Raw genomic sequence first — 26,391 nt, forward strand, 5'->3', positions numbered from 1 at the left:
GACTGCTGGGTACAGCAGTTTCTGTCTTGGGGCTGGTCAGCTACACCAACAGGGCTTGTTTATTCTGCTTTAGAAAGATAGTGATTGGATCACAAAACAATAAATATGTAACATGGAAAGTAGAGGGGAGAAAGGCTCTCAGGTACAGTATTTACAAATCAGGTCAGTGCAGCCTTCATAACAGGTCTGTCTTTCAAATATTAAGAAGGCTGAGCCCCAGGGCCCAGCCCCTTCCCAGTCTGATTTCTCTCCTTTTCTTGGACTCATTGCTTCCTCCAGCCTTGTAAACTGAGCCCAAAATGACCATAATGGGGATCCAGGAAGGGAGTGTGTGTGTCTTCCTAGGGTAACCCTATCTCTCTTGGCAAGGTGCCACGATGTATTTGGTCCTGTACAAACACCACCTGTGTCTCTCCAGAATTTCATTCATCTGGCTCCTCTTCAGACAAAAGGTCCCCCCGGTCAGAGAGTTGGTCTGTGTTACTAGTGCTGGTAGCATCATCCTCATCCTCAGAGCTGGCCTCACAGGCTGTGTGGAAGAGCTGCATCAGTTCCCTGAACCGGTGTGAGACCTGTGGGAGAACAAAGGGAGTGTCTTTTCATGACTATGACTATGTTTTGTGACTAAAATCCCCACTCCTGACAAAAGCAGCTCACATTACAGTTAAGGGAACTGAAGACTACATATATCATACACCTAGGAAGGGGCATAGCTGGGCCTTGAATCCTTGTCTCCTGCCTCACTAATATCTAATCTCTAGTCAGTCCTCCATTGTTTTCTCAATTGTCACTCCCCTAGAAGGCCTCAGTGCTCAATTCTTGCTCTTCTATTTTTTCTTGTTCTCTCTCCCTCCTTTTTCTCCCAAGACTGACCTTTCAGAGAAATCGAACCTGGAACCGTCACATTTCTCAACTTCCTGTTGGTCCAAATTTACCCTTTTTAATTCTGTCCTACTGTCTTGGAAACCCAAAGCCCACTAAGAGTGGGAAGTGTGATTTCTATCATTTCTTCTTGGCCTTTAATCATGGCTCTACCCCCTTCCCACACACCCATATATGATGAGACATTTTGGGTGTCTACACTCCTCATAAAATTATATACATGCTTTACTTTAGAAACCACATAGAAAAACATCTGAGAACCCAGAGTTTCCTTAAAAACATTGTGAACTTCCTCTTGTCAATCTGTCTCAAAACCCTCATTTACCTCTCCGGGAGTCTTATTGCCCAATTGTTGTGAGATGGTGCTGAAAGTCTGAGGCTGTGCCCCTCGTTCCTGGCACATGGTCAAGATCACTCGGTCAGCCTCCCTGTAACACAGATAACCAAGATAGCCACAGAGACCCTTACTTAACTCCCCACTCCCCAATGTTTTACCATGCCTACCTTGTCCAAAGGACAACCTTTTCCCCAGTGGAGCTGACCTTGCTGTTGTTGGCACATACTGTAGCTTCTGAAGCCTTTAGCTGTTGCTCTCCATCAGGTCCCCTAACATGCAGGCCACTGTCCTCTTTGGATGAACCTCCAACAGGGACTCTATGAACAGCTCCTGAAGTGGTAGTTACTGGTGGGGGAGATTCAAGGATGGTTGGAATCCTGCTTGCCGTCTTAATGTCAAATTTCCTGCCAGGGTGCAGCCAGCTATTTGGAATGTCTGGTTTCCCTTGTCCAGAGCCCCATCCTTTCCCAACATCTGTCGTGTTAGAAGGCATAGAGCTCAGACTAGAGGCAGGGCACCCAGCAGCAGCAAATGCTTTCCCAGAACCTGACACGGTCCCTGCCTGCTGGACTTCACTCAAGGTTTGCAGTGTGGGGGATGGGCTATGGACTGCTTCAGTTCCAGCTTGGCTTCTGATTGAGTTGGGCACAAGTCCAGTTTTAGGGGAACGTTGAGGGCTCTCTGGTGAGCAAGGTGCTGGGACATCCAAGGGGGCTTTTTCTGTGGAGTTTCCTTCTCCAGGGGACAGTGATGTTCCTCCCATTTCCAATCCTGCTCAGAAACACAGGGTAGGTATAAGGAAACAATAAACAGAGGTCAAAGAGGACCTCATAAATTGAGAAAGTCAGCTGGGCAGGGATGAGGAGGATGGGAGGGAAGCAGCATTATGAGTTTAAGGGCCATAGTGTGCTCCTCTCAAATTATTTGAAGATCATGAAATTCCTACAAATAAAGCCCTAGGTTTGCATAAGAAGACTAGGGGATAGGCAAGAGAGCCTGGAGGACTGAATAGGAAGTAGTTGGGTCAGGGCTTCAAATCACTCAAGTGTTCTACAAGAGGTGTGAAGTGACAAGAAAAACAAGTGTGAGACTATATTTGTGTCAGAGTAGCAAGCAGCTTGAAGCATCAAACTATTTTGCAGTGTAAGGAGGTAAGGAGATTAGGGAAAGAGGGTGGGATGACATGATATAAAGGCTTATGTTTTTACCTGAAACAGCCATCTCCCCTTTTCTGGCTGCTCTAGGGGCTCTGCTATCTTGCTCATCCAGGGCCTCTTCCTCCCCTATCTCCCTGCCTTGTCCGGCCTCTTTAGCATCAGGGGAAGGGCTGGCCTCAGGAGGAGGGCTTGCACCCAGCATCTCATGGGGCTCCTTATTTTTGCAGGCCTTGCTTTCACACACCTGTAGGGATGGTTCTGAGTCATGAATTGGGACTCAATGAGGGAAGAAATCCCAAGGACTAAAAAATTAATACCATTTTAGAGCCCAGTATCTCCTCAAAATAAGTGGGCAATTAGAGAAAACATGTGATCCTATAATCCAAAATTCAAATCCGGTTGTAACGACTGTACCATGTTCTTCCATTAACCCCTCCCCTCTTCCATCATACACTCTCCTGACAAAAAACGCACCTTTGCTTCACTAACCATACAATCAAAGCAATTATTAAGAATTATTTTGCCAATAAATTTAACAATTTAAGTGAGATGGAAGAATACTTAGAAAAAATATAAACTGCCTAAGTTAACAGAAGAGAAAATCTGGAATTATGCCTGAAGAGTTATGAAACTGTGTTTAACCCAACCATATCACTATCAGGTCTGTTTCCCAAGGTAATTATGGAAAAAGGAAAAGAACCTCTATGTTGTAAAATATTTATAGCAGCTCTCTTTGTAGTGGCAAAGAACTGGAAATAGAGAGGATGTCTATAAACTGGGGAATGGCTAAATAAGTTGTATATGATTGTGATAGAATAGATAGATGACTGTGCTGTAAAAAATGAACAGACTGATTTGAAACAAGGAAAAACTTGAATAACATAATGGAGCGAAATGAGCAGAATGAAGAGAACGTTGTATACAGTAACAGCTTTTTGTTCAAAGATTAAGTGTGAACAACTAAGTTACTCTCAGTATTATAAATACTTAAATCAATTACAAAGGACCTATGAAGGAAGATGCTATCAACTTCCAGAGAAAGAACTAATAAGCAGAAAGTATGCATTATATGGTTTTACATATATAGACAGTTTAGGACTTAAAATATAACAAAAAAATTAAATTAAAAAAAAGAAAGAAAACCATACAGAAAAAAAAATCTGATTATAAGAACCAAGTTTGGTCCAAAACAAGAGAGATAAAAAGCACTAGTCACCTGTTCAACCCCAGCCTTGGCCTCCCTTCTTTGTGGAGGAGTCAGACTTTTTTTATATGTTAATTTTGCTGAACTTAAAAAATTTTTTTTTATAAGGGACAACTCTCTGGGAGGGGATTGAGGATAGTTACATTAGCATATGTGATATAAAAAAAGATTAACAAATATATATTTTAAAATATATGAATGCATAAATTTTAAATAGGGCTGCAAGAATCCCTTTAAAAAGCTGTAAGCTCTCCCCTCTCCAAAAAAAAAAAAAAGCTATAAGTTCCCTAAAACTTTTGCTATTCAGCCTCCATTCTTTCATCCTTTGCTCCAGTCTCTGAAGAGGTGTTCCTCCTTATAGGACAATATATCTACCTGTGTCCTTGATATTATTTCATATTCCTGGCATCCTGTCCCCCAAAATCATCTTGTCTAATTTGAAATTTTCCCTATCTACTGTCTCCTTTCCAGCTGCTTACAAATGTCTTTCAAATTCTTTAAAAAAACTACTTGATCTTATCACAACTCTTTCCCCTTTTATAGCCAAACTCAAAAAACTGTTAATTTTGTGCTTTTTGGAGGAGGGGAGGCATGGTAATTGGGGTTAAGTGACTTACCCAAGGTCACACACAACTAGTAAGTGTTAAGTGTCTGAGGCAGGATTTGAACTCAGCTCCTCCTAACTCCAGGGCTGGTGCTCTCTTCACTGTACCACGTAGCTGCCCCCTGTTAATTTTTTTTCTAAGTATGTCTAACACTTGTTGAATCCACATCTCATTTATTTTTCAAACGCTTGCAATCTGGCATCAATCAACTGAAAGTGTTCTAAGGTTTCCAAAACTCCAATGCCATATCTGATGATCTCTTCTAAATCCTCATTCTTCTTAACCTCCTTGCAGTATTTGACAATGCTGATCATCCCCCTCTTCCTAAATACTCTTCTCTTCCTTCAGCTTTCCTACGGTCCCTCCTTTTAGGTCTCCTACCCTGTATGAGTGTCCTCCAAATTGTTCTAGGTGTCTTCCCTTTTCTCTCCACTCTACAGAGTGACCTTAGCAGCTCCCAACTATCACTGCTAAATAAATAACTCCCACTCAACTCTCTTTATATAGCCTTCAATTCTCTCCAGAGCTCCATTTCTACATTACCAACTGTCTATTGGATATTTGGAACACATTGTCCCACAAGTACCTCAAACTTAGCATGTCCAAAACACAACTCACTAAATTTACTACTAAATCCCCCCTTTTCCCTAACTTGTATATTTATGTTGAGAACACCACCACCCTTTCTTCCATTTATCCAGGTTCACGAACTCAAAGGCATCCTTAATTCTTTCTACTCTCAGTTCATATCCAATTAGCTGCCATGTCTTGTCATTTCTACTTCTGCAAGATCTCTCAAAACCGTTCCCTTTTCTCCATTCGCTGATTCAGGTCCTTATTTCACCTGGATTATTCCAGAAGTCTCCTAATTGTTCTCCACTGCCTCCAGCTTCTATCTTCCATGTTCCATTCACCTGTCAAACTGACATTCCTAAAGTACAGTTTGAGTATGTTGCTCCCCTTCTCAAAAAACTACATCACTTCCCTCTTTCCTTCATGAAAACAGGCAAATTCTTTTGGCATTTAAAGCACTTCACAATCTGACTCATTATCAATTACTTTCATTCACATACACTAATGCTTGTACATTTGACATCTTCCCATAACCTGTCCCCCATGTCTGGAATGCACTCTCTTTTCACCTAAAACTTATAGAATCCCTAGCTTCCTTCAAGGTTTAGTTTAAGTACTACCTTTTACATGAGGTCTCCCCCAAGCTACCTAGGGACTTAATAAATGCTTGGTGAATGAATTCAAACTAAGATTCTATTTATAAAGTTGCACTTACAGTCTTTTGATGAATTAAGCTACTGTGTAAATGAATGAAGGCAAAAGCATTTGTTAAGCACTTACTATGTGCAAAGTACTCTGCCAAGTGATGGAGATACAAGGAGAAAAGCAAGACTGTCCCTACTCTTGAAGGAGCTCACAGGCTAATAGAGGGAGAAAACACTTATAGCAGGTTTTAGCTGAAAGTCAGACAGAAAGGCACCAGGATACTAAAGCAAATTAGGACTTATACAAGTAACTAACCAGTTTCAAATCCTGAGTAGTTAAAGCAAGGTAAGAAGACAGGAATTTATTTCAGATATTATAAGCCCACAGACACTGCATAGTAGTGCTGGAAGGGATGGTGGAAGCCACCTAGTCCAACCTCATTGTAGAGATGAGGAAACTATCTGAAAGGCCCAGGCTGAGGGACGGAGGATGGGCTTCAGTCAGGCCTGAGCTCAGACACACCAGTGACCAATGCTGACACCACCCCCCCCGCCCCCAAGCCTACCCCCACCCCGTTTGCTTCCTTTCTCACCCAGCTTACCTTGCTGCTACAATGGCTGCAACCTCTCCTTCTGTTCTTCTTTAGCTTGGGGTCAGGATTGCCTTCATGGCAAGAACAGACACAATCCTTTGGGCCATCTGGCCATTCTGTTTCCTAGAAGACACATGGGTTCAGTTGGCAGCCTGTACACCAGGCAGATCTAGGTAGAAAAGATCCAAGCTCTGGGGAGTATCCCATAATTCAAGTCCCATTCTGATCACATTGCCCTATTCTAAGCACTCACAGTACTCTGCTGCACATCAGATCAAAAATCATTATAAATGAAATCTCTGTATAATAAAAATTTTAAAAGCCTGACCATATTCTCTATTTCAGGCATCTATCAGTTGAATATAAATATTCTACTAACTTTGATTAACACCCCAAAAAGGGCCATTCACTGGGTTCACTGAAAGGATATGTGACCTTTTTATTCATTTGCAGTTCTGTCTGTTTCTTCCCAAGACAGGACTTTGCACATAGCAAATACTCAATCAACTAATTGATAGATTCCCTCTGGCCTCATCCAACCAAGCAGATTTCTCTCCATGAAGTAGTAAAGGTTCTCAGAGGATTCACTGGCCCACAGATTTAGAGCTAAAATGGACTCTGGAGCTCATCCAATCCAACCCTTTCATGTGTCCTCTGCAGATCTTCTGCATTACCCCCACCCCACCCTATGCCATCTTTATCCCTTCTAATGTACCATAACACCCCAAGTCTCCTCAGCAGTTCATCTGAAAGGAGGTAATATAGAACCACCTAACACTGGAGAAAGTGGGGAGAAAAGAGAAATCATTAGCCACAACCAACCTTGTCATGGTTCTGGCCCCCAATATCTTTTCTCCTCTTGTTTTTTGAGGCCGTGGACAATTTGGGGTGCTCCTCTTCCTCTTCCACATCTGGAAGAGCCACTTCTTCAAAGCCATCAAACTAAGGAAGAGACAGTGCCAACTTAGTCAGACTTTGCTGCTCCCATGGACTCTCTGCTACTGCCCACTCTCATCCCTACATCCCTCAGGAGTCTCAGGATCTTCACCTCATACTCTTTCTCCTCGGTCCAATTGATCTCCTCAAAGTCACCCAGTCGACTAGCCACTGGTCGAAGATGATCAAAGAAGACAGAAAATTCATCCTGAAGATGGTCATGGCCCTTAAGTAGCTGCCACATCTGAGTCTTAAGCTTGAAAAGTTAGAGAGAAAGCTAAGAGTTCTAGAAAGCATAGCTTCCCACCTCTTCCAAACCAACCCTGTTGGCCTTAAAAATCTCAGAATCTTAAGAATTAAATAGGACCTTAGAGGTTATATAATCCAATCTTCTGCTCTATGTGGCAATTCTCTCTATACATCCCTGGGAAATGGTCATTTCAATTGCAATATGACCACTGCTTTTATTGCTGGAAATTTCTAACTTTCTATTGCTCTTCCTCTTTGCTCTTAAGAAATGGAGGAAAGATTCAAGGTATTCCCACTCAGTTCCTCCCAAACTGGTCTACCAGCAGAAAGAAAACTGCTAACCAAGGAATGTCCTCCAAGTAGATAAAATCAGTCCTTTCTGGACCTGGGAAGGCTGAGGGCTCCCTCCATCCAGTTTTTCCCAGAAGCATAAAAAGCCGTAGGCTCCTTTTTCTCCTTTAGAAAGGGCATGGTGGGGATGGGTGGAGGTAGAATTGTTATGTATTACCTCACTGATCTCCTGTGGAAGACAGTCTGCACAGCCCTGCAGGACTTTGATGATCTTCTGATGGTGGGAAGGGTTTTCTGCAAAGCAAATCTCCAGTTGCCGAAGGAACTTTCTGCTCTTCTCAAAGGCCTGCTGTTCTTCAAACTGCCAGGAAAAGGAACCAGGAGAGGGTCATTCCCAGGGGCTCCTGATGGAAAAATTCCCACTCTGCCCTTTCAGATCTAGAAATAAAAACCCCTGAGCTGAGGAAGCAGGAGACAATCTCCAAAAGCAATTGTAAAAATGTATGCAAATCATGCTATAAGCTTTGGCACTGACCTTTCTTCCCTATAAATTACCCATCATAGCTGTTCCACTCTGGTTAACTGAGGCAAGGATGATGGACTCATGGAAATGGGTATATTCAGGTTGTACTCAGTGTGTACTGATGTAGGAAATGGAATGGGGACCAGTTGAACAGAACAAAAAACTGAGACTGAAAGCACAAGGCCTATAAGCACTTAATAAGTGCTTATTGACAAATTGTTGGAACTTACGTTTATGTTCCTTCTTGGCAGGGAGGAAGGGTAGTGAATGGGATACCCTCTAACTCTGCTTTTAAATTTCCAATATTGAGGATCAACTTTTCTCATCTCATCTCCTGCTACTCTATGCTCATCATACCAGAAGAGATAGGAGGCCACTCTATTTTCTCTATCTACTTACTAGGCCACAGGCCAAGGCCTGTTCTGGCAACAGGAAGGCAGCAAAATCCTTCAGTAGTTGAGGCCAGTCATGGAGTAGGGTCTGCAGACTGTTGTACAAATCCACAGCTGTTCTTCTCTGCGTGCTTGACTCAAACTCATAAATGACACGAAGGAAGTCTTCATACTTGCCAGGGACATGGCGTAGGGCCTCACGTACCTAAGGAAGAGTATTCACTTATCAGAATCCCACTTCTTGAGTCTCCAAAAATTGGAACAGACCAGAGAATAACTACTGGGAGAGATTTGGAGGGGAACCCAGGGAGATATTACATACATGGAACCTAATGATGTATCAGGGGCTACTCTAGCTGCATTTCTGGAAACTGAAGAAAGGAAAGTTAAAACCCATAAAGGACTTTAAAACTGTCAATAATGAAACACAGGAGTATAACAAGGAAAAACATTTCTTTTCCTTGACAAAGAAAACATTTTCTACTAAATATGGGGTTAAACTGCTTCATAAAAGGAACACAGACAAAAACGCCACTCAGATTTTCATTCTCACATTGTTGTTTGTCTTTCATTCTTGAAGAGGACCATGATATCGGGGAGATGATGCCATGGTAGGCAAGTAAATTGGATTTAAGTGAAGGACTGGAGTCATCTGGGTCCAGTGGCCAGATATAGATTAGGACAACTGGAGATGACCCAGTATGCAAGTCTCAGCAATCTAATTTTAATAATCTAACCTCAAATAGTGCAAAGTCCATGGCCTGGGAATTTGAAATCAAGAGACCCACTCCTGACTCTATCATGAACACCAGTGTAAATATACTTATATTCTTAAGGGGGCATATCACAATTCCATTAGACTGCAAATTTCTTGAAGGCAGGGACCATGACTCCTTCCTCTTGCTCTCTCCCCTTACTATTTAGACTCGGGACTTTGCATACAGGGAAGAAGTGGTATTGATTGGCTAAAGAAGGAGTTGGCCTTTGCTCACTCTGGTCAGATAGGCCTGGGCAAATGCCAGATCTTTTTGCTCCCTCAGGGGATCTCGTTCCAGGATATCTTCATCATAGAGCAAGAGTAGCTTGGAGGTGTCCTTGCTGGCCCGGGTCCGGCCCCTCTTGCTCCGAGTACGGTGACTACCTCGGGCTTTTCCAACAGTTTTGGTGCTTTCTCCTAAAACAACGAATCAAATGTTTTTTTCCCCCTCTGGTTATCCACATAATCCCAACTACCATTCCAAAGTTGGATTAATCCATAACAAATAACAGTGAGTTGTGTCTGACTCTTTGTAACCTCATTTGAGGTTGTCTTGGTAAAGATACTGAAGTGGTCTGCCATTTTCTTCTTCAACTCATTTTACAGATAAGGAAACTGAGGCAAGCAGGGTTAAGTGACTAGCCCAGGGCCACACAGAAAGTGTCTGAGGCCAGATTTGGACTCAGAAAGATGAGTCTTCTGAATCCAGGTCCAGGGCTCTATCCACTGCCCTAGCTGTTAGGAGTAATATACAATGGATGACAAAGGTGATCAGTTAAATACAGGTTATAAGGAAAAGTGATAAATCTTAAAACCTCCAAGCCAACTGTGATAAGAAGGGAGAGTAAAATATCTCTATCTATGCAGTGGTACCAAAAGGCAAGGGCCTATGGCCTAAAGGATTTCAGAGAAACTGAATATGGTGCCATCTCTCCTTTGTTGTGGGACCGCAGGCACCTCTCTTAGTTTTCCTATAGTCAAATCAGTCAATAAACACTGATTAAGTATGTATTTAAGCAGGCATTATGCTAAGTTCAGGGACTATAAAGGAAGGCAAAAAAACATTCCCTATTCTCAAGAAAGTCAGTTGATCTGTGGAAAACAATATGCAATTATGTAGAAAAAACTTACATACACAGTTATCCCTTCTACAATAGGACTTTTCCCTATTACATAAGTTTCGATATGTTGTGGGTCAGTAGAAGAATTTAAATGGGAATATTTTGGGAGTTTTGTGGAAGCCAAAGACAACATGTAAAAGCCAGCAGAAGACACAGAAAAAGTTTAGAAACTTAGAAATGCTTAAATATATGTGTAGCATTGAATAATATCAATATATTTGATCTTTTAACACCACAAATATACACAATTTCTTCTTCTCTGGTATGAGGGGAGGGTAAAGAAATTTTATATAAGAGCACCCAATCCTTGAGATGTGGAAGGGACAACTGTAGAGGTTAAGTTGGAAATAATCAACAGAACAAAGGCACCAAGTATTAAGGGGAATTGGGAAAGGTTTCCTGTAGATTAAGGTAGGGTTTTAGCTGGTACTTGAAGGAAAGTAAAAATTAGAAGACATAGAATTCCAATAATGGAGGACAGCCAGTGAAAATGCCTTAAGTCTGGAGATGAAGTATCCTGTTTGAGGAACACTAAGGAGATGAGTGAATGTCACTGGATCAGAGTACATGGAGTGGTGTAAGAAGACTGGACAGGGTAGGGCAGATTATGAAGGGCTTTAAACACCAAAGGATTTTAAATTTGATCCTAGAGGTGATGATAGGGAATCACTGGTGTTTGACATGAGTGAGACCTATACTTCAGGAAGATCATTTCTATTACAGGTATACATATCTCAGTGTCACATCCAAAAACAAAATGGTGAGGGACTGGTATTTTATAAAACAAAAAAATCCTTGGCAAAGCCAAAGTAATTATAATAACTGATGAGATGATGAACCAACAAGTGTTTGTTGTACTAAATTCTATGTCATGTATTCTGAGGAACATGAAAGAGAGCTAAAAATTTTAAATATCAGTAATATTTCTCTGGAAATCTTTTGAGTCCATTTGAAACTGAGCCCTGACCCTGGCTCTATTTTTTTATCCCATCACTGCTAAAGAACAGCAAATGGTCCAAAAACCTTACCCTCACCTGAGGGAATCCTGCTTGTCTCCACTTCTGGGGTTACGTTAGGTAAAGCAAATGTGGAAGGGGGCTTCTCAACAGGATCTCCAATTGCTTCATCCATCATTTCATCTTCCTTCTGCAGGTTCTCCATTCCTTCTGAAACTTCCTCTTCCTCTTCTTCTTCAGCCTCTGAGTTCTCTTCCTGGGAGTTCTCTTCCTCAGAATCCCCCTCTTGACTCATGCGCCTCTCGGAAGCCAGCCAAGTTAACTTCTCCATGGTCTCCTACAAAACCAGATAAATGTGGATATTTGGGAGTCAATTATACCAACTTTGCCAGTTTGTATTAAGAAGGGATGAAGTCATTTTCCCTACAACTGAAGGTTATAAAAAAAATCATATGAAAAGATTTAAAGTAAAACCTAGTAATAGTTAGATATTCGAAATAAACTGTGTCCAACTGGATGAACTGTGATTTATGGATACAATGAACCATCCCTGCATGATAAGGAATAACAAAAAAGGAAAATTCAAAGAAATCTGAAAAGAACTGTTATAAAATGATACAGTAAACAAAGCAAAACAAAAAATTACACAAAACTATTGCAACCAGGTACACAAAAACAACTCTGAACAACTAAAAATACTAACTTACAAAATATATACCTTTTTTAAGATAAATAAATAAAAAACTACTGAAGAATAAGATAGTATTACCTATGAGTCACAACTACCCTTTTATTTTCTACTAATCTCTTTTAAGGAACTGTATATTGTGGGAGTTTCATTTGTGCATACGCCAGCTATGATGTGATGAAACAAGATTATTTTAAAAAAAATTTTAAAGGAATGACAAGAAAAACATCTCAAATATCAGGAAATGTAATTCCCTATCTGAGTTAAGGAATGAAGAATAAAAGATGGATAAGGTTACTGCCAACTTTCCAGAATGGCAGAGAAGATGGAAGCTAACTTTTGAAAGCATAGAGGCTATGCTGATATGTTTAAACTACTTAGAACATCTCCTCCAGGAAGCTTTCAGGTTGATCCCTTTTTCCATCACTAACTTCCAACTAAATCCACTCATGCTCCTTCATGCAATTGTACATATAATTAATTCTCAATTTTCTGGATGTGGATCATCCACAGAAAATGTATATAATCCTTTTGCCAGTTTCTCTAGGATCATTAAATCAATTATATGAAAATACATTTTTTATAATCATCAATAAATCCTACCTGAAGCTCAGGAACTGAGAGCACAGATTCTTCAGAAGCTGATGACATCTCCTCATCTTCCTCATCTTGTGTGAAATCATCAAAATCTTCTTCTTCTTCCTCCTCTGGCCCATCCTTCTCACCCCCTGTTTCTGGGCCAACTGGGGTCCCTACTGACTGGCCATCAACACTGGAAGAATCTTCAGGCTTCCCTAGGGGACTACTAAGGGCAGCAGGGTTAGTAGGAGAGGAAATATTCTTGGGAGACCCTTTGCTCACCTCTCCTCTTGTGTTCCCTTCCCCCTGAGTCTCATGGGGAACTGAAGATCTCTCTGCTGTCTCACCTCTCTCCTCCTCCTGTAAAACAGCCTCTTTCTTTACCTCTTGGGTACTATTTGCCCCCTCACCTGCAGGACCTGTATCCAGCTCCACAGAGACTTCTTCTTTGATTTCACCACAGATATTCTGCTCAGGGGACTTGTTCCGGGGTACTTTGACTTCTTCCCCAGGGTCTTCTGGCTCTACTTTAACAATTTCCACCAAATCCCCTGGGAGAAAAGTTAGAGTTTCCCAGGAGGTCTGAGGCAGTGGTTCTAGGACTTCCCTCCCTTCCATTGTCTTTACAACAGTCCAGCTATGGGCATTACCCTCAAGTGGGTCTTCCTGGCTGGTGGCCTTGACTGGTGTGGGAGGCACAGGACTGTGTTCCTCCTTGGGTGAGAGAGTTGAGCAGAGAGCAGATAATTCTTGTGGTTCCAATTTGGGCTCCATGGCTGCAAAGGTACTTTTTCCTTCAGCCAGAGGACAAGGAATGTCTGATTTCACCTGTGCGTGATCCTCCGGGGTGGGTGGCACAGGAAGACTCAGAGAGTTACCAGAGACGATTAAGGGGGGTATGGGAGAAGCTACAAGAGGCTGGTTCAGTGGGCAGGGGAAGGAGGTGGGGCTAACTAAGAGAGTTGTTATGGGGATAGTCTGAGGGCTCTGAGCTACAGCTGCACCAAGAGGCTGGATCATATTACAGCCATTGCTAAGGCTCACAACCTTTACAGTGGTAGCAGGGACAGTAAGGATGACTGGTGCAGGGCGAAGGATGGGAGTGGCTTTTAAGAGAGGGGAGACTTTGGTCCTTTCTCTCTTTGGGGGTCCCCGCTTTGTTCCTGTCTTACGTGGCTTGGAGGTGACAAGTGCTGGCAGCATGACCTTAGGCTGGAAGGCTGCTGGGGCAGGGGAGAGCAAGGTTTGGGGCACAGTTTGGGGAAGGCAAGTCCCATTCTCAGGAGCCAGAGATGGCAAAGCCATGGGAAGCTCAAAGCCATCACCCCCAGTGACACCAAGAGGTGGAGCTCCAGGCACTGACTGTAAGACAGTGGCTGGCTGGATCAGTCGGGGGATCCGGACCACCACTTTGCTTGGAGGTGCTTCTGACTGGGTTAATCTAGTTGGAGTTCTCCCAGTACTGGAGCCAGGTTGGAGAGAAGTGCTGGGAGGGATAAGGAGGGGATTTAGGGCTGATGACCTCCTCTGGCGCCAAGCCCTCCTAGAAAACCTTTTAGCAAGTGGTTTTAGCGTTAATACCACACCCTTGGGCAGCTGTAGGGGATATCGATTCTCATTCCTTAATTCCAAGCTGCTTTTGTCAAGTCCTGGTTCAGAACTGGGCTCAGCTACTTCCGCTAAATTTCCTGATTCTCCAGCATCATTAGCTAAGTGCTGTAGTTCCTCCTGGATGGATGGTAAACTGGCCTATAGGGAAGATAAGCACTATGGTTATTTTTTTACCTGGGTCAAAAAGAAAGAAGAGTATCATCTGATATGTTAGTTCTTTTTGTGGGACTTCTAAGCCTCTCTCTATTTTGCCTTCTCTGATAGCAAAGAATTTTTTTACAAAAGAGGAAAAATTCAACAAAACTAATCAATACATTGAAAAACTCAAATGATATATGCAATACTTCATACCTTTGGACCCTGACCTCTTCCAATACAGAAGAGATTCTCACCTAGTTAGAAGTTCAAGGTAAATGAGAATATTTCTTAAGCTTTCTAAACAGCCCAATTCTATGACTGCTGCCTTGCAGGGTTGAACTAGAGACCAGTGATGGGGAACCTGTGGCCTCAAAGTCACACGTGGCTCTCTAGGCCCTCAAGGGTGGCCCTTTGACTGAATCCAAACTTCACAGAACATTTTCTCCTTTTAGTAAAAGGATCTGTTCTGTAAAACTTGGACTCAGACAAAAGGCCACATGTGGCTTCAAGGCTGCATGTTCCCCACCTCTAAACTAGACCCTCTAAGTCTCTTGCAGTGAGTTTCCCATGCTCTCTCTGGTTTTCTGTAGGGTCTTTCAGGGAAAAATAAGGACCATACCTTTAACCAGAATGGGAGATGTCGCTCTTCCCTCTCCACAGGCGGCTTCCATTGATCAGGCTGAAGCTCCTCACAGCACTTAAACAATATTGGCAGCTGCTTTGTCTTCTTATAATACTGAGAACAAAGAACAAACACGACTGATAATCCTCATGTTATAATGCCAGATTGGGGTTGGGAGGGGGCAGAAGAGGGAAGGGAGTAACACATGGGAAATCAAGGTCATTTTCTTTTCCTGTGGATGCAAGTAGACAAAGAATTCACAGAAATATCAAGTTGGGGATTTTTGCACTTCAGTCTAAATTAATACTTTAATTAGCATGATCCCACCCTTGTTCCAATGTCCTGTTTCTTTCTCCTCTACACAGCTGAGGAGAGGGGAGAGAAGGAGAAATAACAGAAAATGAAGATGAAGCAGTCACACTGCTTAGGTCCTGCTCAGCTCCCCGTGGGGAAGTATAGTAACAAGGCAAAGAGTCAAGAGAAGGGCACCCACTGCCCCTTACCATGGGCACACCCTGTACATGTGTATGTACATAGAGGGAGAAAGAGAGGCACATGATAGCAAAGTTTAATACAATGCTTTAAAACAAGAGAGTTTGAATTAGAAGGGGCAGCTCACTTTAATGATATTGTCAGGAGCCCTGTTGATGTTGAGGTTCTTGATTCTCACTGTCAGCTGGTGAGCAGACTTGGTAGTCAGGAGGTATTTACTGATTAGAGGCTTTGGAAACTCAGTCCCTTCAAAATGTTTCAGCCCCAAAGCTAATAAACTGAAAAAGATGCACAGACTCAAAAACAGGTTTTGTCCCTTCTCCTTCTAAACAGTCCCTTCTTCCTTCTTCTCCAAATTCCCCAGACTCATTCCCTACCCGGCTCTAGCACTATGATCTCCTTTCTCTCTGTCCCCAGCCACTAATGGCTGATGGCGACACCTCTTTCCAACCAGGTCTACTGTACTCATTTTTCCTTTTGATATCTGAGTTACTGTTTCTGTTTTATCTGCTACATTAAATTAGCAGTCCCTAAAGAGTTGGGACTACAACTCTTCCTCATCTTGTTTTCTATTTTACTTCTTTCCTGATAGTGAATACATACTTGTCCTCTGCTTTAGTGAAGAATATCTTATCCCTGGGATGCTTCACCTTCAGAGAACGTATTGGTAGCAGCTCTGGATACATGAAAACCTTGCTTGTGGCCAGAATCCAGGCTACTTGCTTCGGCAGACAAGGAAACTCACTGGCTGTAAAAAAAATCTATGGTTCAGAGAAATCTGGAACTATATGGCATAGATCATATGGTACAATCTCTGTATATTTAGACAAAGCTGGAATGAAATCTTATTTATAATTTTCTTTGAGATTTTCCGTTGTTTTCACTGTCAACTCAAGTCCCATAACCCTACAGCATATTTTTTCACACATCTATTTGAACCAAATCAGATCTAAATTTTTTTAGTGAATAGCAAACCAAACCAAGATCCCCACTTAACAAAATAAAACCTACCAAATCCATGAGAACTAAAAGCAAAATTGTATTTCTACTTTCCAGAACTACTGAATCAGAATAAAATTACCAAGTCCTAGAGCTGAACTTGCCCCCAAATGGAATTCACCTGATCTGAGTCCCTCAAAAGAGTTAGTACCAGGACTACTAACCAGCTTTGGACTCTAATTCTGGTTTCACCACTACTAGTTCTATGACCCAAAAGAAATTACTTGGCTCCTATGCACCAGTTTATCTATGGGTAAAATGGAAATTCTATATATCCTATTTACCCCACAGGCATTTTGTGAGAGTGAATTGGTTACTTTGACAATTTAAATACTATAAAATTCTATAAAAATTCAAGGGATCCTTATTAAACATGGGTTCAGTTAAACTGAGTGAATTATAGAAAATATGACAATTTAAAATTTTTCCATAAATCCACATGCTACTTATCTCCCATAGCTACATTTTATTCTGAGTTAGTTCTCATGTTTCATCTAATTCTTGTCCATACACAGTTCTACTCCTGGCATTGACATTTCTCTTTATATGCTGTGTCCCATTTTGTCTACCACCCATACTGTCTTCCTGGACAAAAACATCATGTATAGTCCTAGAAAAAGGAAACAGAGAAGGAGGGAATGGACAAAGTTTATCCTATTCTCTTCCCCACTCTAGCCAGGTATTAACTTTCTTTAGAGGATCAAGACTATTACACACCCTGAACCACTACAGACATTAACTTGGGCATTCTGTCTCTTACCACTCTTCTTGACATTTTTTCGAGGGCTCCAGTCAATGTGGATGTGTGAGTGAAAGTCTTCAATAAGCTGCATAGCACCTTTCAGGTTACATGGCTGGAACATGGTTTGAAACTTGGGGTTGAACTGATGGTGAAGGACAACGGAACTTTGAGCAAAAGTCCCCAGCTCCCTCTGGGAAAAAACGGACAAGAAAATGGTCTGTTCCAAACATACAGATTACATCCTGGTGAACTCTTTCAACAAGGAAAGGCTATAAGGTGGAGACAGATTTATATTTCACTGGCATTTACAAAATAAATTCTAAAAATAAAATCCAGTCTCTTTTAGAAAGTCTTCCTTAATTAACTTCACCTCATTCTTTTTTCACTTTTAATTAGAGGACTAAAAATACTTACATGTACAATTTGTATTATACTTATTTTCATTTATATGTTCCATAAAAATGTTCATCTTCAAAAGCATCCCTTTTACTTCTCTGCACAGTGGGGAACTATGGATATTGTACACTGAATGTGATGTAAAATGTGGCTGATGTGTTGGTTATTTTGGCTTAACTTTACTTTTTCTCCCCCATTTTAAAAAATTCTTTGTTATAAGGGACAGCTCCCTGGGGGAGGAGGAAGAAAGAGGTATATATTTGAAAATAAAAATTATATAAAAACAAAAGCAACAACCTAACTTTTTTTTAAAAAAACGTCTTCTTGGGGGCAGCTAAGTGGTGCAGTGAACAGAGCACTGGCCCTGGAATCAGAAGGACCTGAGATCAAATCTGAACTCAGACACTTAACATTTACGAGGTGTGTGACCTTGTGCAAGTCACTTAACTCCAACTGCCCCTGCCTTACCCCCTCCAAAAAACCCCCCCCCCCCCAAAAAAGGCTGTTTGCTAGCAGAGATTGTATCTTGTATTGTGTATGTCCTCAAATGTTAACCAATAAGGAAGAGTTTAGGCTAGCCACTTCTATCACACAAGATGCCTATATCCAGAAATATAGCACTCCTCATCAATCTCCTGCCACTAACCTCAGGAAAAATTTTCCTAGTGACAAATTATAGGATTTAATGCTTCGCTCCTTTCTCCAATTTAACTATCCATATCATGTCATTTTTTTGCTTTGTACAAAACGAAGATAGCACACTATATATATCACTGGTGATATGATTAGTAAATGACCAATCACCTCTATAACTATGAAAATATGGCATATAGTAAAAATAGAAAAAAAAATTAGAGTAGACCTACATGAAACTAAACAGAGGAGCAAGTAAATATGAGATGTTACGCCTAAAGGACTTTCATAAGGGAAACAGCTAAGTTAGAAATCAAGGAGGGTTGGTCAATAAGTGTGAAAGAATTAATATAAATTATGAGGGACGAATAATTTTGGTAACTTTATTTGCCAAGATGATTTTACATGCTAGCTTTCAGACCCTAGCTTTTCAGACAAGCCTTACAAGAAACATCTTGGTGGTATTGGCTTCCGAACTGAGGCTCGGGTTGGCGCTGGACAAGAGGTGAATCTGAGTCAAGAGCTGAACATGCTAGGAGAAAAAAAATAAAATAATTAGTGAAATGTAGGGTGCTGCCATTTTAGGAACCTAGGAAGACTTTACCAGGATATTTGTAACTTTAACTCAAATGTATTTCTTCCTAGGGGCCTATGAGAACAGTGACCAGCCTCAACATTCTGTCCTGACTCAGACTTACCAGAAGAGTACCCTTTGACAGAACTAGAAGTAATGAGTTAACAGCTATAATACGAGGAATGTATTTCAGCCATAAGGAAGAACTACACCTGTCCTATGTGAGTTATATTTGGAATCTTGTACCCTTGAAGGTGGGCAGCTAGGTGGTACAGTGGAGAGAGCCTGGCCTGTGGTCAGGAAGACTCATCTTCCTGATTTCAAATCTGGACTCAGACATTTACTACTAGCTATGTGACCCTTGGTAAGTCAGTTAAGTATTTGTCTCATCTGTAAAATAAGCTGGAGAAGGAAATGGAAAAACACTCTAGAACCTTTGCCAAGAAGACCCCAAATGGGGTCATGAAGATTTGTACACAACTGAACATCAAAAATCCTTTAAGGTTATCATGGACAGCAAGAGAATGGCTATTTCAAAATCTCTTTTAGTCTCATAATCAAATGATGTAGTTTCTACTGATGCGAATTAGCTATAAGCTATAAGCCTCAAAGACTGATCATATGAAAGTTTAACATCAACATAATAAGAGGAATCTCACCTGCTGCATCTGTTGTTGGAGTCTTTTCCTCTGAGCTGCATCCAAAATGAGAGTCTGTTGGGCTTTATCATTCTGGGGCTTGGGCCTCTCTGCCTCTGGTTGTTGCTTAGTTGAAGACTTCTTCATCCTTAGCTGTTCCAGCAGCTCCTTCACTGCACGATGCTGTTCATTGAGCAAGTTTGCCAAGGGTTCTTCAAACCTATCTCCAAAAGGAAGATTTTTTTAAAAATTTGGAATCTCCCAGAACCCATTCTTCATTATAAATAGGATGAAAGGGTACCAGGAGAGTCCAAATAATTAAAATTTACAGACAGGGCTGGCTTCTAATACCTAAATCCCACCTCAGTCAAAGGTTTTACTCTCATCCTTCCAAAAATGCAACAATGGCCTAAAAAAGGATGAGTTCTTCAACCTCTCGTTTCCTTTGATTATCCGTGACATGGAAATGAGCAAGAAAATGATTGAACAGCAGAAAGCAGTAAAAGGGTACCAATATAACACACTAAGTATAGGGACAGCTAGGTGGTGCAGTGGATAAAGCACCAGCCCTAAATTCAGGAGGACCTCAGTTCAAATCTGACCTTAGACACTTAACTAGCTATGTGACCCTGGGTAAATCACTTAACACAAAACAAAAACAAAATACACTAAGTGGCCCCCAAGTAACTGATAGCAGACACTCTTGTACTACTTGGATATGTCACATTAAATATTCCTTCTAAGGGTAATTGAGACTTTTTTTGGAAAAAGACAAACAAAACCTACTAGGTCCTAAAATTATATGTGATCCCTGTACTTCAGATGTAGCCTCTACATCCCTATTCCTGCCCCTTTTTCTACTAAGTTTTACTGTCTCTTCCTGAAAAGTCAAAGTCCTACAAATATAATGCAGGGTAATGTGCAGAGATGAAGTAGGAGGTGTCCTGTGGGACACACACTAATTCTGATGAAACAGAAGTCAGTAAGGAGGTTGCTCTAATATTAACAGCATTGTCATAATGAATCTTTCTCCTCTTGGCACTGTCAAGGTACTCTTTTCCCCAAACCACTATTCCTCTGACCTACCTTACAATATAATTTATTAAATACTAAGATGTTCTGAACAAATTAAGAAATTAAATACCTACAACGCTGTCTCTTGGAGTAAGGTCAGAACTCTGTTTCAATGGTAGCTCCATGCTCTGACAGCATAAGGAAAAAGGACAAGGCCTTGCCCCAGTTGTTATGATAACCAGTTTGCATGTTTTATCACCTCCCTTGTGTTGTGTCAACAACCAAAAGTTGGTAATTTCTTTAATGAACTCCAATAGAATCAAAATTGTTTGTTCCTTCTGCTGAGTTTATTTTATTTTCAATAGCACAGCCAGATGACAGGTTAATGAAACCTGAGGACCTGACAAATAACATCAGGCCTTCTACATGATACTTCAGCAAAGGCAGTGAACTAGTAATTACTTATAGTAATGTAAGGACACGGAGAGGCAGAAAAGCCAAAATGATGGCTAATGTAAAAATGATCTGTACTGAGTTTTGGAAATTATATATTATTTGAGGAGCTGCAGCTTTTCTCTCATTACTTAGTGTTAAAATGAACATTCCCTGAAAAGAGAAGGAATTTTGGGATAGAAAAGGAAGTATACCTGCATTATAAATATCCAACAGATAATCCACAAAACTGACAAACTACACTAATTTTATTCTAGCCAACATTATTTGAAGTAAGCAGTGACCAGCTGAAACAGAAATTTTCAGTTATAGTGAATTTTTTAAAAATTGTGGTATACTTGATCAATGTCTCTATTTATTACACAAGAGTTTCTATCAATGATACTTTTAAGTTCTAAGAAGGCAAGTAATATGAAAGGTGTGTTAGTATCTCAAGCTTCACAGCTGGAGATATTAGGAGATGAGAACATTGGGTGCATAAGGGTAAGCAACAGGTTCTCTCCCTATGCAGCACAAACCAGACACTAAAGCTAACTTGTCCACAAGAGTATCAGATGAAAGGGTATGGTTGTAAATGCATCCTTAATAAAAAAAATCCAATGTACATGCCTTACAAATTTCATTCAAAACTAAGCTGAAATGTCACTTTCCACATTGTTAACATTCTGGTCCCCACCCTTCAGGAAAATATCTTCTATTTACTTTGTGTATATTTTGTATCTACTAATCTGTGTTCCTATAAAATGTAAGTTCTTTGTGGTCAGAGACTATTTCATTTTTGTCTCTGTATCTTCCACAACCAGCACAGGGCCTGGCACATAACTTCATAAAAGCTTATCAAATTCAATTGATACTCAAATACAAGCACATCTCTCCCAGCCTCCCAGAACACTGATGAGCACCCAGGGATATGCAGTCAATAAGAACTCACATTACGGACCCAAATGGATATGGGTAAAAAGGGAAGGAGAAACAAAGTATAAGCAGTGTTGGAGGAACATAGTAGGCCTCATAGTTTGAAAAATAATCTGTAGCTGGTCACATAATACAACACCTCTCAAGTACAGCTCACCCAGAGAGGCTGCTAGAGATGCCAGCTGTTGCTTTTGCTCCCTTCCCAAACAGATACAGCTTGGTCTCAAGCTGCACTGCCCCATAAAAAGGAGACCTGTTCACTTGACACTCGCTTCTCAACTAGACTCAACATCCTTGTGGAGAACCAATGTTTGTAAAAATTTAGGGTTTTTCCCCCACAAGCTGAAAGGAAAATGATCAATAATCAATGCCTTGAGTGCTTTGCTCTGTACTGCCTTGCTAATCTTTTATCAACCATGTGATAAAATATAAGGATAAGAAATAACTGTGTGGGGGCAGCCAGGTAGCACAGCAAGTAAGAGCATGGGCTCCAGTGTCGGGATGACATGTAGGTCGAATCCAGGCTCAGACACTTAGCACCCACCCAGAAACACCTGGCCATGTAACCTTGAGCAAGTTACTTAACCCCAATTGCTTAGAGGCGGCCAGGTGGCTCAGCAAGTAAGAGCACCGGCTCCAGTGTGAAATGGAGGTTACATGGGCATTTATTTTGTGTGTGTGTTAAGTATCTGAGGCCAGAACGGATTCCAGGTTTCCCGATGCTGGGGCCAGCGCCCTTACTCACTGCGCCACCTGGCCACCCCTAAAGGTTGGTTTCTTTACCCAGAGAGGATTCCCAGTTTCTTTTTCATGAAGAATATATAAGGAAAGGAGTTGTCTTTTGTGAACTTTGAAGGTGATCTATGAGTAAAGATGAATAATTCCAATTTTTTTTTAGGAGAATGAGAACACTATACCATTTGGATTTCCTTATTAATCTTTTTTTTTTTTAAGCAATTAGGGTTAAGTAACTTGCTCAAGGTTACACGGCCAGTTATTTCTGGGTGTGGTGCTAAGTATCAGAGCCCAGATTCAATCCCCAGGTCATCCCAACACTGGGGCCGGTGGTCTTACTAGCTGAGCCACCTGGCCGCCTCTAAACAATTGGGGTTAAATAACTTGCTCAAGGTTACACGGCCAGGTGTTTCTGGGTAGGTGCTAAGTGTCTGACGCTGGATTCAATCCCCCAGGTCATCCCCACACTGGGGCCAGTGCTCTTACTCGCTGTGCTACCTGGCCATCCCCTTCCTTATCAATCTTAAATTGAGAGAAGAGAGATAGATAGAATTGTTTAAGTGATTTTAAAGGCACATGATGGTGCATCAAAAATTCTTTATGAAAGTTAATTATAGGGGCATGTAGGTGGCACACTGAATACACCAGCCCTGGTAGTCAGAAGGACCTGAGTTCAAATCCGACCTCAGACACTTAACACTTACTAGTTATTTGACTTTGGGCAAGTCACTTAACCCCAATTGCCCTGCCCTCCCCCAAAAAGCAAAAAAAAAAAAAAAAAGTTAAGTATATTCCTAGATGGTTGAAGAACCCTTCTAGTTTGTGAAACTTGTCCATCACATCTGGGCATACCAGATCAAGCTCATTTATCCATTCTACTATCCTTGGCTCATTCTCAGCCATTCTCCTCAGTGGACATGATGAAAAGGATGACCAGACCAGAATAGCATCACAATGAGCCAATATAAAACCATGCAACTATAGTAGATTGAAGAGCTTAAAAAGGGTAAGTAATGGGACAACTATGGGACCAGACAGCTTTTGTGTGAATTATTTTAATATCTGCACTTCTAATTATTTTATCCTGACATAATTTTTCTAAATCAGTATATTCTTTTTTTCCCATGTAAAAATAAATCCATTCTTATAGTTTAGAGTGTATGGTGGCAAGGAGTAGAAGAACAAGATGTACAAACCAGAAAGGCAATAAGGAACTGGGTTACAACAGATCTCTGTGGCCACAAAATCAAGCAGGCTTGGGGACCAGAAAGCTCCAAGAGGCTTAGTACCTCGTGCTGGGAGTAAGAGAACAGTAAAATAGTTCTGAATAAAACAAAAAGCACAAGCTCTGAGAACAACGGGAGAGGCCCCTAGACCTATTATATGAGGAGCCCTTGAGAAGCTGATGTATAAGGCAAAGGCCTAGATCCTTCATAGTACATATTCCCCTCCCCCCATGTCATCCACAATTTCTATCAATCCTACCGTAAGGCTTGGGGAGTATTGAAGTTGGGTCGTGATTCAGGCACACTGTCTTCTTCTTCTGGACCTTCATCCTCCATGTTGGAGAAGCCCATTTCATCTTGGAACTAGGGGCAAAAGGAAAGGATTAATATACTGGGCTTCACTCCTCAAGAAACTCATTCTAGTACTAAGAAAGAAATGGACACGGGATCTTACTAATCTAGACATTCAAAATGCACCTTTGTAGAGACTATCAGTATTTTCTTCCTTTTTTCTTTTTTTTTTTTGGAGGGGGGAAGGCAAAACAATTGGGGTTAAGTAACTTGCCCAAGTTCATACAGTTAGTTAAGTGTCAAGTATCTAAGACCAGATTTGAACTCAGGTCCTCCTGACTTCAGGACCAGTGCTCTATTCAATGCATCACCTAGCTGCCCCCATCACTATTATTTTGAGGTTCTCATATTCTCACACGTAAGCCTCATATACTTGTGTGTGTGTGGTAAACCTAACTTATAAAACCAACTCTCAGTTAGCTATACCAATGAGATTGTTAACATTTTATTTGGTAATACGTTATAGGATTTTGAAGCAGTATATTAGTCTTCCTAATTATATCTGCTCAGGCAATCCCTGAGCCCACACCAAATGACAGTGGGAGAGATTATACTATGGTTTGCTATGTGGAAAATAAAACTAAAGAGGCTAAAATTTTACTGAGAATAATTATGTGGGAACAATGGAGAGCTGACAGTAATAAGAAATAATCTCCTGGGGGCGGCCAGGTAGCACAGCGAGTAAGAGCACGGGCTCCAGTGTCAGGACGACCTGGAGATCGAATCCCAGGCTCAGACACTTAGCACCCACCCAGAAACACCTGGCCATGTAACCTTCAGCAAGTTACTTAACCCCAATTGCTTAGGGGCAGCCAGGTGACTCAGCGAGTAAGAGCACCAGCTCCAGTGTCGGGATGACCTGGATCAAATCCAGGCTCAGATACTTAGCACCACACCCAAAAATAACTGGCTGTGTAACCTTGAGCAAATTACTTAACCCCTATTGCTTAAAAAAAAAAAAAAGAAAGAATCTCCTGAGACTATTTATTTCCTGTATTTTCTAAACAGATTTGCCCTTTTAGACTATTCTAGTTTTCTGGAGAAAAGAACCCAAACATGGGAATGGGGGTGAGGGGTGGGTGTCACAATTCATTGGTCATCCAATTTTACTATTAAAGATCTCACTTAAAGTTTGTTACTTACAGTTTCAAATAATTCTTCCATCAGCTCATTCACTTCCTTTTCTACAACAAAACCAAGCAGACTATTAGTGGTCCAGCAGGTTTCCTTTTCTGATAAGATTATAGTGGTAGATCAGGAGAAGAGCTAGGAATGATTACTTTATGATTACAACTGAACTGTGTTTTGAAGGAACTCAAGAAGTGCATCCCAGGAATTAGAGATAGCCCATACAAAGCCACAAACATGAAAGACTGAGGGCCATGTGTAAAGAACCACAAGTAAGTCAGAGAATATGGAGGGGAGTAACGTATAAGAACATAGAAAAAACAAAAGAAATTTTGGTTGTGATGAGCTTTAAATGCCAGACAGGAGTTTATTTGTTTCTGGAAGTAATGGGAAACCACTGAATTTACTAAACAAAGGAGTGACAGGGTCAGACATGGCTTTAAGAAAAATCATACTAACAGATCCACTCTGACAACAACATAAAGTACAAACTCTGGGGCGGCTAGGTGGCACATTGAATAGAGCACCAGCCCTGGAGTCAGGACAACCTGAGTTCAAATCTGGCCTTAGACACTTAACACAAAAAGCAGTCATGTGACCTTGGGCAAGTCACTTAACCCCAACTGCCCTCCAAAAAGAAAAAAAAAAGTACAAACTCTTCAGTCTGGCATATCATTCTTTCAAAATCTGGCTCCTACTTGCCTTTCCAGCCATATTTCATACTATTCCTTCCTATTCATGAACTTTCCATTACAATAAGGTTGGAATGTAAGTTGTTTCTCAAACTCCATATTCCATCTTCCATATCCATGAAGTTGCAGAATTTTGGTTCTTCATAACTGTAATGAATTACTACCTCAAAAAATTTCCGTTAGTTCAAGTATTTTGTGAAGTCTCTCCTGGTCTCCTTCATTAATGCTCCAGAACCATCAATGTTCTTTTCTGCCTGCTTTCAGAAAAACCTGGGAATACTTACACAAATTGATTCAGGGTGAAGTGAGCAGATCAAAGCATAATATTTTTTACTTTATTTTTTTCATATGTGTGTGTTTTCTTTCACAACATGACTAATGGAAATATATTTTGCATGACTGCACATGTATAACCTATATGAAATGGTGTAAAGGGGAGGAGAGAATTCAGAATTCAAAATTTCAAAAAAAATCAATGTTAAATTTTTTTACATTAAATTAGAAAAAATATTAATTTTTGAAGATGAAAAATGTTCTTTCCTGTC

The 26,391-nt window shown here is 40.9% G+C and overlaps 1 protein-coding gene across 10 annotated transcripts in view; it reads right to left on the reverse strand.

Moving 5' to 3' along the window:
• Window positions 1-26: 26 nt before the first annotated feature.
• Window positions 27-26,391, reverse strand: part of GON4L (gon-4 like) — an 81,919-nt gene continuing 55,554 nt past the window's right edge. For 7 of the 10 annotated variants that reach the window (XM_069078073.1, XM_069078074.1, XM_069078078.1 and 4 more), the window contains 20 exons: window positions 25,170-25,210; window positions 23,935-24,038; window positions 19,354-19,552; window positions 18,566-18,652; window positions 17,110-17,281; window positions 15,954-16,098; window positions 15,478-15,628; window positions 14,856-14,972; window positions 12,512-14,236; window positions 11,293-11,557; window positions 9,379-9,560; window positions 8,394-8,591; window positions 7,689-7,832; window positions 7,044-7,187; window positions 6,818-6,937; window positions 6,005-6,118; window positions 2,428-2,620; window positions 1,387-1,990; window positions 1,208-1,310; window positions 27-572 (listed from right to left, as the gene is read on the reverse strand). In XM_069078073.1, coding sequence (XP_068934174.1) covers window positions 423-572; window positions 1,208-1,310; window positions 1,387-1,990; window positions 2,428-2,620; window positions 6,005-6,118; window positions 6,818-6,937; window positions 7,044-7,187; window positions 7,689-7,832; window positions 8,394-8,591; window positions 9,379-9,560; window positions 11,293-11,557; window positions 12,512-14,236; window positions 14,856-14,972; window positions 15,478-15,628; window positions 15,954-16,098; window positions 17,110-17,281; window positions 18,566-18,652; window positions 19,354-19,552; window positions 23,935-24,038; window positions 25,170-25,210 — 4,958 coding nt within the window. In that variant the 3' untranslated portion in view covers window positions 27-422. Of the gene's footprint in view, window positions 573-1,207; window positions 1,311-1,386; window positions 1,991-2,427; window positions 2,621-6,004; window positions 6,119-6,817; window positions 6,938-7,043; window positions 7,188-7,688; window positions 7,833-8,393; window positions 8,592-9,378; window positions 9,561-10,012; window positions 11,558-12,511; window positions 14,237-14,855; window positions 14,973-15,477; window positions 15,629-15,953; window positions 16,099-17,109; window positions 17,282-18,565; window positions 18,653-19,353; window positions 19,553-23,934; window positions 24,039-25,169; window positions 25,211-26,391 lie in introns of those variants that run through there. The other 3 variants (XM_069078077.1, XM_069078076.1, XM_069078081.1) reach the window with 3 other exon arrangements.

Source organism: Petaurus breviceps, unplaced genomic scaffold, assembly GCF_028583685.1.
Source record: "Petaurus breviceps papuanus isolate PSGF00001 unplaced genomic scaffold, PetGlider_PUasm1.0 91023, whole genome shotgun sequence".
Classification (NCBI taxonomy): domain Eukaryota; kingdom Metazoa; phylum Chordata; class Mammalia; order Diprotodontia; family Petauridae; genus Petaurus; species Petaurus breviceps.